Source organism: Hippopotamus amphibius, chromosome 4, assembly GCF_030028045.1.
Source record: "Hippopotamus amphibius kiboko isolate mHipAmp2 chromosome 4, mHipAmp2.hap2, whole genome shotgun sequence".
Classification (NCBI taxonomy): Eukaryota; Metazoa; Chordata; class Mammalia; order Artiodactyla; family Hippopotamidae; genus Hippopotamus; species Hippopotamus amphibius.
In genome coordinates this window covers 158,818,949-158,832,004 of record NC_080189.1, presented here as the reverse complement: position 1 = coordinate 158,832,004, position 13,056 = coordinate 158,818,949, and the positions used below count along the sequence as shown (strand labels likewise).

At 34.7% G+C, this 13,056-nt stretch overlaps 1 protein-coding gene across 3 annotated transcripts in view; it reads right to left on the bottom strand.

Moving 5' to 3' along the window:
• The window catches only part of PSEN1 (presenilin 1), a 76,302-nt gene that overhangs the window by 27,851 nt on the left and 35,395 nt on the right, over positions 1-13,056 (bottom strand). For all 3 annotated transcript variants that reach the window (XM_057733746.1, XM_057733747.1, XM_057733748.1), the window contains 2 exons: positions 4,469-4,536; positions 60-280 (listed from right to left, as the gene is read on the bottom strand). In XM_057733746.1, the coding sequence (XP_057589729.1) occupies positions 60-280; positions 4,469-4,536 (289 nt within the window). The remainder of the gene's footprint in view (positions 1-59; positions 281-4,468; positions 4,537-13,056) is intronic.

Below are 13,056 nucleotides of genomic sequence, written 5' to 3'. Positions count from 1 at the left end.
AAGGAAAACACACCAGGAGGTATTTCTGTGATGAACAAAATGTCAGTCTTGGGTTTTACCATATACTGAAATCACAGCCAAGATGAGCCACGCGGTCCACTCCGGGAGGTACTTGATAAATACCAGGGCCATGAGGGCACTGATCATAATAAGATACGCCTGCTGGAGTCTCAGTGGACCTTTCCAGTGAATGGCAATCATTCCCACCACACCAAAGTTCCAGATCAGGAGCGCAACCGTAATGTAGTCCATGGCAACATTATAGGTTTTAAACACTTCCCTGAAAAAAATTAAACAGATATCTAAAAGGATTTACATACAGTAAGTTTCATCAAAACATTTTTTAGAACTATGGTTCTAACATAGATATTCATTAAGTATTCATATCCCAGCTTCACACTTTTATCATATCTTTCTTTACATTAATTCACTTTTTTTCCTAAAGTTGAGCTTATTTGAACAGAAAACTCTGTATCAGTCATGTAAATGGGAAACCAGTATCACAGGCCATAGCTGTAAAACTTAGTATAAAAATTTTTTTTAAAAAAGGCCATATAACACTTAAGATGCTATTCTATCTATACTTTGGGAAATGCTTGTTTGAAGTATCTGAAATTGGAAAAAATTAAACATGCAAAATAAATTTTAGAGCTTAGGACATACAATATTATTTTCATAAAATTAAATTTAGTGCATCTATTTCACATATATATACATATATGTATGCTTTATACACATACACACAAACATGGGATATAGGCATGATACATTATGCCTGAAAAAAAAATATGATCTCATTTACATGAAACAGTGTGTGAGAAGAGAGAGCAAGAGATCGATATAGTAATTCCTGAAAAGATGCAGGACTTATCTTTAGATGATGGGAGTTTGGAATTTTTTTAACTTTTCTTTTCTTTCTTTCTTTTTTTCTCCCACAATGAATGAATGAATTTTTATAATGAAGAAAATACTATTTTAATTTTGGGGGCAGGGGGAGAATTCCACCGTCTTAAAATAAAGAGATACAAATATAGAAGATGGGTAACTGAGGAGAAAAAAAGCACTTGTTTATTTAAGCACCAACTTTGGATTCTGGAGATCATCCAGAAAGATGATCTCTCCATTTTGAAATTTCAAAATAAATGTTGAAATTTCTAGAGGATGTAGCTTATTCGTATTAAGCACTTCAGATATCCCAGCACTCAAAACAAAAAAGCAAAAAACAAAAGACAAAAAACTATTGCCAGTCTTTGGCTAGGTAATACATGCCTAAAATGTAAAATTCCCAACATATTCCGTGAAAAGTTCCCCTCTCCAAAGGAAAGCACTATTACTAACTGCATGTGCATGCTTCCAGAGAGTGTCCATTCATAAGTATACTTTTTTATTGGACACAAATGATAGCATATACAATGTTCTAAACCAGGCTTTTTTCTCTCAACAATATTCCTGGAGAACTTTCCACATTGCTATACCAGAGTACCTCATTCTTTTCAATGGCTTTACTGTACAGATGTACCATAATTTATTTAACCAGTTTTCTATTGATGGATACTTAGACTGATTCCATTCTTTTGCTATCAGAAACAATGCTGCAATGTTTATCACTACAGATTACTAGGTTCAGGACATATGCATATAAAACTTTAATGGATATGCCAAACTGCTCTGAAAGTGTTATACCTATGTGTGCGTTTATTTCCCTTCAACCTTGCCAAATTAGAATATTTATTAAACTATTTGATATTTTTTAACCTAATGTATAGCTTTAATTAGCATTAATTTTATAAGGAGGCTGTGCATGTTTTCATATATTTAAAAGTAACTTGTCTTTCTCTTTCTGTTAACTATTTTTTCATATCCTTTGCCCACTTTTTCTGTTAGGTTGTTGTTGATCTTATTGCCATGTAGAGCTTTATATATAAAGTAAATTAGCCTTTGTCTATAAAATGAGTTGAAAATACACTTAGCAGATTGTCATTCATCTTCTGATTTTTTCATGGTGTGGCTGGTTGGCTTGGCTTTTGAGTTTTGTGTGTGTATATATAAAACATTAGATTTAAGGAAGGACCTTTTAAGTTACATAATTAAATATATATATATATTTAAATTCCCCAGCCCCCATGGTTTCTTCTAGTCCTTTCATGGTTTTACTTTCATATTTAAATTTTTAATCCATTGGAATTTATCCTGGTATAGATATAAAGAAGAAATTCAAATTTTTCCTCCAGATGACTACCCAATTATCTCAACACCAATTACTAAATAATCCATCTATAGTCTACTGATTCTATACTACCTTTATCATAAATTCCTTTATATATTTGAACATTTTTTTTTAGTCTTTCTAATCTTTCTACTGACTATCTGTTTATAGCGCAGGCGTCACTATTTTAATTATTGTAGTTTTATAATTTCGTATCAGGCAGGAGCAGTATCCCTCATTTTTTTTTCTTTTTCACGATTCTTTGGGGTACCTTCACTTATTTATTTTTTCAAATAAAATTTAAAATCATCCAGATTAAAAATAAATCCTATTTATATTTTTATTGGGCTTATATTAAAATTTAAAATACACGTAGAGAGAACAGATATCTTTACGATCTTAATTCTTTCTACGTAGCCTGGTAAAATTTTCCCTTTAAGTCTTCTTTTTAAGCTCTGAAGAGGCATTTTAAATTTTATTTATTTATTTATTTTGAAAATTTTGGCCACACCGTGTGGCTTGCGGGATCTCAGTTCCCTGACCAGGGATTGAATCCAGTTCATGGCAGTGAAAATGCCAAATCCTAACCTCTAGACCACCAGGGAACTCCCTAAAATTTCTTAATAGATCTTAAACAATTATTGTTTAATACTAGATATTTTCTTTCTTGCTGCTATCATAAATGGGAGATTTTCTTTTCATTATGTTTTCTAACTAGTTGTTTACATGCTGGATACTGACTAATTAATTTTGTATGCAGCTGCCTTACCAAATTTGCTTAGTGACTCTAATTGTTTCTTGGTTAATTCTGAAACCAAGTAAACAATCATTTTATCTCTAATTATGGATAATTTGACCTTCTCTTCCAAATTGTACAGCTGTTATTTCTTTCTCTCATTTAACTGTGTTCACTAGTCCCTCCAGAGCAATGACTGACAACAATGGTGATAAAGGAAATCCCCATCTTGCCCTGACAGTAACAGGTGTGCTTCTGAAGTTTTCCTAAGCAGATGATACTGATCTTTAGAATAAGATTCATATATTTTATCATGTTAGAGAACTAATCATCTGTTTTATTATGGAATTTGACCAAGGACACGTGTTGAATTTTATGAAATTCTTGTTAACATGTACGAGATGATGACTTAGTACATGGTGACTTGTATCGATATTTCCTAACAAGGAACCAGTCCTGCATTCTGCAGACAAACTCCACTTGGTCATACGTATTATGCCCTCAAAGTGTTGTTGCTGAATCCTGTTAATATTTAGTTACTCTTCTGGCATCAATAAATAGGAATGGTCTACAGTTTCCTTCTTCTTGATAATTTATAGGGTTTTGGTATCAGTGTTACCCTGCCTTCTTAAAAAGAATCTGGAAGCTTTTCTTCTTTTTTCTATGTCCTGGAACAGTTAAAATAGCATTAGAGTTATCCAGTCCTTAAAGGTTTGATAGAATTTCCCTATGAAACCATTTGGGCCTAGTGTTGTTATTGGCAGAGGTGGGATGAGAGCCTCTCAACAACTTTCTGTATTTTTTTCTTTGCTCTACTTAGATTTTCTAATGCTTCAGTGGTCAGTTTTGGTAATTAGTTTTTTCCTAGAAAATCATCCATTTCATAGAGATTCTTATATTTATTTCTTTTGTGTATGGTCATTCCCCCTGCTTGTACGAAAGAATCAACTCTCCAATTTATTTTTTAATTTTATTGCTTCTGTTCCCAATTTAAGAGCTAGTGCAAGGCTTTACGACCTGTATTCTGCCACTGGGGCTGAGAGAAAGGCCAGGCAGGCAAATCTCTGAGCCTCTCTATTCTCTTCAAAAGAGCAGTTCCACCTTTTTCTATTTTATATGTGAAGTTCTCATGTAAGATTTCATTTGAAAGAAAAAAAGACTAACTGATGAAACAATATAGAAGTCTGAAAATCAATTAATTCATGTTTATACACTTGCTTGAAACGCTTTACCATTCTGATTCATAGATTATCACTACAAGAATATAGTAAATTCTTTACTAAAAAGACTTAGAATTAACTGTAGTCTTGAGTTCCTTCAGTTCTACTTATTATAAACAAGGATCAACAGAAGAATATCCTCATCGATACTATTAACTAGTTGTATATATACCAAGTATGACCTACACATGGAAACAATTATATTGTAAGAATAATTCATCAACAAAGTACATTTCTTTAAGTGACAGTTATAGAGCCCAACTAAAGTTAATTTCTGAAAAACAGACCAAACATTTCACCACTTACCCCAAGTAAATGAATGAGAAAAAGAACAGCAACAACAGGGATGAAATAATAAGCCAGGCATGGATGACCTAGAAAAGAGTTTCAATGTAATTAAACATCATATAAGCCTAAAATAAAAAAAATCCCAATTTCTTACTTTAAAAATAGTATATTATTTCTGTATATGTTACGATTCTCAAATGGTAAAACATAGCAGCTTTGGGATCAGTGAATACCTATAATAGAAATCTTTGGTGCTGAACTACTCATAATATAAAATAGAAATTTCAGCAAGATACATATAGACAGTTCCTTAAGAAATAGGTAAAATTTTTAAAGAAAAGAATATATTCAAAATACCAAATTATCAAAGACAAACTATGGAGTGGGAGAAAATATGTCCAAATGACACTGACAAACAAGGGGTTAATATCCACAATACATGAACAAATCATACAACTTAATGACAAAAAAACAAAGAATCCAATCAAAAAATGGGCAGAGGAGCTTCCCTGGTGGTGCAGTGGTTAGGAATCCGCCTGCCAATGCAGGGGACGCGGGTTTGAGCCCTGGTCCCAGAGGATCCCACATGCTGCAGAGCTACTAAGCCTGTGTGCCACAACTGTAGAGACTGTGCTCCAGAGCCTGCGAGCCACAACGATTGAGCCCATGTGCCACACCTACTGAGGCCCACATACCTAGAGCCCATGCTCCACAACAAGAGAAGCCACCGCAGTGAGAAGCCCATGCACTGCAACAAAGAGTAGCCCCTGCTCCCCGCAACTAGAGAGAGCCTGCGCGCAGCAACAAAGACCTGCAGTCAATAAATAAATTAATTTAAAAAAAAAGATTTAAAAAATGGGCAGAAGACCTAAAGAGACATTTTTCCAAAGCATACATACACATGACCAATAGGCACATGAAAAGATGCACAATATCATTAATTATTAGAGAAATGCAAATCAAAACAATGAGGGGACTTCCCTGGTGGCACAGTGGTTAAGAATCTGCTTGCCAATGCAGGGGACACAGGTTCGAGCCCTGGTCCGGGAAGATCCCACATGCCATTGAGCAACTAAGCCTGTGTACCACAACTACTGAGTCCATGTGCTGCAACTACTGAAGCCTGTGTGCTTAGAGCCTGTTCTCTGCAACAAGAGAAGCCACTGCAATGAGAAGCTCGCGCACTGCAACAAAGAGTAGTCCCTGCTCTCCGAAACTCCAGAAAGCCCACGTGCAGCAACAAAGACCCAACACAGTCAATAAATAAATAAATTTATATTTTAAAAAAAAGATTTATCATCTCATAATTATCAGAATGGCAATCATCAAAATGACCACAAAATAACAAAGGTTGGAGAAGATGTGGAGAAGAGGGAAATTTTGTTCACTGTTGGTGGGAATATAAGTTGGTGCAGCTACTGTGCAAAACAGTGTGGAGGCTCCTTAGAAAACTAAAAATAAAACTACCATGTGATCCAGCAATTTCACTCCTGGGTATATATCCAGAAAGAACAAAAACACTATTTTGAAAAGATACATGCACCTCTATGTTCACAGCAGCACTATTTATAACAGGCAAGATATGGAAGCAACCCAACTGCTGATCAACAGAAGAAAAGATGAAGATATGGTAGGCACGCGTGCGCGCACACACGCACACACACACACGCACACACACACACAGGAATAGTACTCGGCCTTAAAAAGAATGAAATTCTGCCATCTGCAGCAACACGGATGGATCTAGAGAATATTAGGCTTAGGAAACAATTCAGACAGAGAAAACAAATACTGTATGATAACCACTTATATGTGGAATCTAAAAAATAATACAAATAAATGTACATGCAAAACAGAAACAGATGCACAGATACAGAAAACAAATTAGTGGTTACCAAAAGTGAATGGGAAGTAGAGGGGTACAAATTAGGGGTATGCCAATGTTCACTGCAGCACTATCTACAATAGCTGGGACATGGAGGCATCCTAAATGTCCATCAACAGAGGAATGGATAAAGAAGATGTGGTACATGTACACATTGGAATATTACTCAGCCATAAAAAAGAACAAAATAATGCCATTTGCAGCAACATGGATGAACCTTCAGATTGTCATACTGAGTGAAGTAAGTCAAACACAGAAAGACAAATATCATGTGATATTGTTTATATGTGAAATCTAAAAAAATGGTTACAAATGAACTTATTTGCAAAACAGAAGTAGAGTTACAGATGTATAAAACAAACTTATGGTTACCAGGGGATAAGGGCGGGAGGGATAAACTGGGAGACTGGGATGGACATATACACACTACTATATATAAAATAGATAACTAATAAGGACCTGCTATATAACACAGGAAACTCTACTCAATACTCTGTATGACTTATATGGGAAAAGAATCTAAAAAAAAAAAAAAAAATGAGAAATTGGATATATGTATATATACATGTATAACTGATTCACTTTGCTGTACACCTGAAATGAACACATTATAAATCAATTATACTCCAATAAAAATTTTAAAAACAAAAACAAATTAGGGGTATGGGATTAAGAGATACAAACCACTATGTGTAAAATAGATAAGCAGTCCGAATATACTTTATAGCACAGGGAATTATAGCCATTATCTTATAATCACTTTTAATGGAATATAATCTGTAAAAATAATGAATTACTATGCTGTACACCTGAAACTAATATAATACTGTAAATTAACTTTACTTCAATTAAAAAAATTATCAAGAGTCAACAGTTAACATTTAAACTTTAAAGCAGCAATATTTTCAATGGAGGAATTTTGATGTATTTCTGAAATAAAAAATAAATAAATTGAAAAATAAAATCATTGATAAATCAAATTCAATAAAATTGAAAATCAGATATTCAGTTAAGTGACCTATGTACACATACATTAGCACATTAACTGTGCAGAGAAAACAGGCCTTCTAAATTATATAACCATTTGACAAAAGAATATTCAGAATCTGAGGTTTCAGTAAGTATTGCTATGCTATGTTTATTTTACTTGGTTCATTAATAAGTTAATACTTATGTGTCAGTCCATTGTTATGCAGAATTCACATAGCACTATATAAATATTAGTCACTATTACTCATGTACAGCTTATGAATATGAGAGAGAGAATCAGAACTTGATTTTTAATTAATTAATTACTTAATTATTTTGGCCACGCCATGAAACATGCGGGACCTTAGTTCCCTGACCAGGGATTGAACTGTGCCCCCTGCAGTGGAAGTGCAGTCTTAACTACTAGACCACAGGGAAGTCCCCAGAACTTGATTTTTATATAACCCAAGGAGTTTTGGGTTTTAAAAAATAGAATGGAGGAGCATATTAAATTATCAAGTAATTTTTAACCAAAAGTGAAATTATTTTGAGGTAGACACACCCATAATATGCTTTATTCTTTCAATGAACTTTACTGTTTAATGACAGGAGCTACTTAACCAACAACTTTTCCAAACATCTCTTAATCAGAAAAGACCAAATCAAATCTTAAAGAAAAAAGAGAAAACAAAAGCTCCAAATCAAGAATATTATTTTGTTTTCATTTAAAAAAAACTCCCACATCCAACTCCAAGATCCAGTTGTTCCAATTATCCTGCTCTAAGCTATCAAAATCTAGTTTTACTAATGTTAAGATTAGAATTTATGTTAATTTTCTCTCATTGTCCCATTTTGATCACCCAGGTGATCTGTGATTGTTAATTCCTTCCAGAGAAAAGATTTCTTAAAAATTCTCTCTGCCATTCTTTAAAACAACTTAATAAAATGTAACAATTTGGGAAAAGGTCAAAAGAGTGGCTTTACATCATTAAAGCTGGTTAAATTCCTTCAACATTTAAATATTCTAAATTGACTATCTGAATAAAGCAAATTTAATTTCTGGTGTTCTTCCACAAAAACTTCCCCTAACATTTTACTATAAAAATTTTCAAAACACACACAGTGACCCACTGCCCATATACCACCTTACCTAAATTCTACCATTCACATTTTGCTGTACTTGCTTTGTAACACTTCTATCAATCTCTCCACCCATTCGTCCATTTTAATTAATACATATTAAAGTAAACTGAAGACACCTGTACATTTCCCTCTAAGTACTTCAACTCTAGTATTCAACTTTAGCAAAATATTCTAAAGGGAGTCCTTACACTATTTCATCTGCCAGAAAACCAATAAAAGTTAAGCAGAAAGGAATCTTCCCACCTGCATTCTAGCACATCATACTCACACGTCAGCTTTAGAAATAATCCAAGTTATAAAATAAAAAAGTATATAAAATATACAAAACAGGAAAGCTTTAAAGAGTGGGAGATGTACACTGGTATTCCATACTAAGCTCCAAATTAAGGGCTAGAGTAAATATTACATACAAGAAATCCTTGACTTTCTTAAGAAATGCTTTTTACCTTATTTTATGGGGGGAGGGGCAAGGGAACATGGGGATGTTGCTTATTTTTAAAAAACAGCATTTTTCTGAATACAAAGTAATATATGCCTATAACATATAGGAAATACAAAACACTAAAAGAAAAAAACAATTCCCACTGACCAATGAGAACCAAAATTGATATTAACATTTCCTTTCAGACATGTTTTCTGTCTGCATATGTAAAGATCTTTTTTAAAAAAGTAGAATCAAGTAATATAAAATTTTATATTCAGCTTTTCAAAACAATTTTTTACTACAAATTCTCATTCCACCAAATATTTTTTGAAAATATGACTTGTAAATGACTAAATAATAGTGTACTGTATATGCATGAACCCACAATTTAACTTTTCCCTTATGCATGGAATTTGTGGGGTTTTCCTTCTTTTTCCAATTATATTTCATGCTAGGATTAATATCTAGCATGCAAATATTTTTTCAGCATTTTTAATTCTTGGGATAAATCATGAAAGCAAAATTACAGAATCAAAGTATACAGACATTTTCTAATTACTGACTATTGATATATACTTGCTTAGTGACTCCACAAAAAAGGCCTGATTAATCTTTACCAAATCAATAAGTTAAATATGTTAATTTGTTATTTTAATATATATATTTTTGCTAGTGAGGAAATACTCTCTCTCCCTCTCTCTTCCTCTCCTAGCCATCTATATTTTCTTCATAATCTCTCTGTTTGGGTTTTTTAAATTTCTTATTAGGATGTTCATAATTTTCTTAATTATTTGTAACTGCTCTTCACATTGTAAAAATATTAGCATTCTGCCTGTGATAATGGTTGTAAATGGGTTTCTTATTTAGGTTAATCGCTGATGTTACGATTTTCCGAATTATTATCTGAATTCAAAGCCTCTTCTGATGATGACTAAATAACACCTCCCCTTCTTCTAGAATATCAGGTGGTAAAACAGGCCTTTCTCACCTTGCTACAATCCCTAGTTCAGCTTTCTTGTGCTAAGGGCTCTGAAGAAAAGAGCCCTGCTTCAGTAGAGAACAAGGATCTCCTCTAAACCCTGAACTATCTAGGCCAGAAATCATGTATCTTTAGTAAGCTATATAGTTTCATCTATAACAAATGATATATAATTAATTAACTGCCTTTTCCATCTCTTCCTTTTTAAGCCTTGTTTGGTCTTTTAGCTTCTCGTGCTTCTCACAGACATTGCACAACCAACCACTGACACAACAAATCCTCAGGGCTTATTTCCAAACAGGTCCTGGCAAGTTCCTGAATTTCTGACTCAAAAGTTCCTTTTATTTTTATCCTAGGAGTCAAAGGAAACAACTTGTTTCTATAGACTTGGCTGTGTTTGCTAAGACTTACACATTAAAAAGCAAAACAAAACAACACAAATGAATAAGTGAATGGGGAAATCCAGCTAAGTATAAACCTTTTAGATTGTCTAATATGAAGCATTAACTAAAAGATGCACAAAACTGACCCAAAATACATCAAGATAGGATCTAGTTCCACCCTGTCCCTCCAACCAAAAACAGCTACAAAACCTGGATTGAGAGATAGCTTCCTCCACAAGAGGGCAGACAGCAGCGTCAAGCAGTATCAGCAGTATTTCATCTTGTGGAACTGAAAACCACAGCCCCAGAAAGACAGAGAAAATGAAAAAGCAGAGGACTTTGTACCAGATGAAGCGACAGGATAAAACCCCAGAAAAACAACTAAATGAAGAGGAGATAGGCACCCTTACAGAAAAAGAATTCAGAATAATGACAGTGAAGATGATCCAGGACTTTGATCTTAGCCAAAAGGCCGAGAAGCGATGATCCAGGACTTTGAAAAAAGACTGGATGCAAAGATCGAAACGTTTACCAAAGACCTAGGAGAATTAAAGAGCAAACAAGCAGAGATATGCAACACAATAACGGAAATGAAAAATACACTAGAAGGAACCAATAGCAGATTAACTGAGGCAGAAGGGCGAATAAGTGACCTGGAAGACAGAATGGTGAACATCACTGATGCAGAAAAGAATAAAGAAAAAAGAATGAAAAGAACTGAAGACAGACTAAGATACCTCTGGGACAATGTTAAATGCACCAACATTCGCATTATAGGGGTCCCAGAAGGAGACGAGAGAGAAAGGACCTGAGAAAATATTGGAAGAGATTATAGTTGAAAACTTCCCTAACATGGGAAAGGAAATAGCTACCCAAGTCCAGGAAGCGCAGAGAGTCCCAGGCAGGATAAATCCAAGGAGAAACACACCAAGACATATATTAGTCAAGTTGACAAAAATTAAAGACAGAGAAATGTTGTTAAAAGCAACAAGGGAAAAACAACAAATAACATACAAGGGAACTCCCATAAGGGTAACAGCTGATTTCTCAGCAGGAACTCTTCAAGCCAGAAGGGAATGGCATCATATATTTCAAGTGATGAAAGGGAAGAACCTACAACCAAGAATACTCTATCCAGCAAGGATCTCATTCAGATTCAAGGGAGAAATCAAAAGCTTTACAGACAAGCAACAGCTAAGAGAATTCAGCACCACCAAACCAGCCCTACAACAAATGCTAAAGGAACTTCTCTAAGCGGGAAACATAAGAGAAGAAAAGGACCTACAGAAACAAAAACAAAACAATTAAGAAAATGGTAATAGGAACATACATATCGATAATGACCTGGAATGTAAATGGACTAAATGCACCAACCAAAAGACACAGACTGGCTGAATGGATACAAAAACAAGACCCATATATTTGCTGTCTACAAGAGACCCACTTCAGACCTAGGGACACATACAGACTGAAAGTGAGGGGATGGAAAAAGATATTCCACGCAAATGGAAATCAAAAGAAAGCTGGAGTAGCAATACTCATATCAGATAAAATAGACTTTAAAATAAAAAATGTTACAAGAGACAAGAAAGGACATTACATAAAGATCAAGGGATCCATCCAAGAAGAGGAGATAACAATTATAAATATATATGCACCCAATATAGGAGCACCCCAATACATAAGGCAAATGCTAACAACTATGAAGGAGGAAATGCAAGGCAGAAATAGAGACACAGATGTAGAGAACAAACACATGGACACCAAGTGGGGAAAGCTGGCGGGGGGGGGAGGGGGAATGAATTGGGAGATTGGGACACCAAATTGTGCACTCTAAATATATGCTGTTTATTCTCTGTTAACTGTATCTCAATAAAGGTTCTTAAAAAAAAAAGAAAGCCACAGTGCAGCATCACAGAGTAAGTTCAACAAACAGCAGTTTGGGTATTCTTATGTTTTTCACTATTTCCCCAAATTTCTCTGTAAGTACATATTTCACCTCTACCTAAGTGGAGGGTGAGAGCAGAAGTTAGTTTGTTTATCTATAATAATGAATACACACATTTTGAGGCAATATTGGGGAAAAAAAAACACCTGGATCGAATGCATGTAGCTGCCAGTAGGCTGGGGACTCAGAAGTACCAGGAGGCCAGCAATGAGTTTACCACTTTTTCCCTCCAGTACTACCCTCCTTCATCTGAACTCAACACAACCCAAGTGGGCACTAGCAAGACAATGAGCTCCAGGAGAAGCCCTCTAGGTTCTGCTTGTGAAGCAGAAAGAGGTCTTGTAACCTCAAAGAAGAATGCAAAACCCCAGGTGACTCCCAATAACATGTGAACAACAAAAAGTAGCACATAATCCAGATACCAGTCACGAAGACAGTCCAATAAAGCAGAGAAATGGCACTGGCAGGTAAACACTTATATGTAGACAAAATACATACAGTGGAAAAAAAAAGATACAGTAATTGAGACGAGAGCATATCTAAGCAGGGGGAGGAGTATGCTTCCCGGCATGGGTTTACACCATTTGCTCTTTGGCTGAGTGTCGATGACTACCTGTCATCATCACACATATCTTCTGTCTTCAATCTGCAGATTCTGATGTCAGATTGCAAATGGTCATCACTTAGGTTAATACTTCCACCCACTTAACAAACAAGGTTAAACTCTGTATAATTTTAGAGTTTGTGAACACTGGAAAGGTATTCAATCTTACTAATAATCAACTAAATGCAAATTAAGACATTTTTGCTTTGCCTCTTAAGGGGTAGCACAGAACTTTTTTTTTTTTTTTTTTAAATTCAATGCTGGTGAAGGT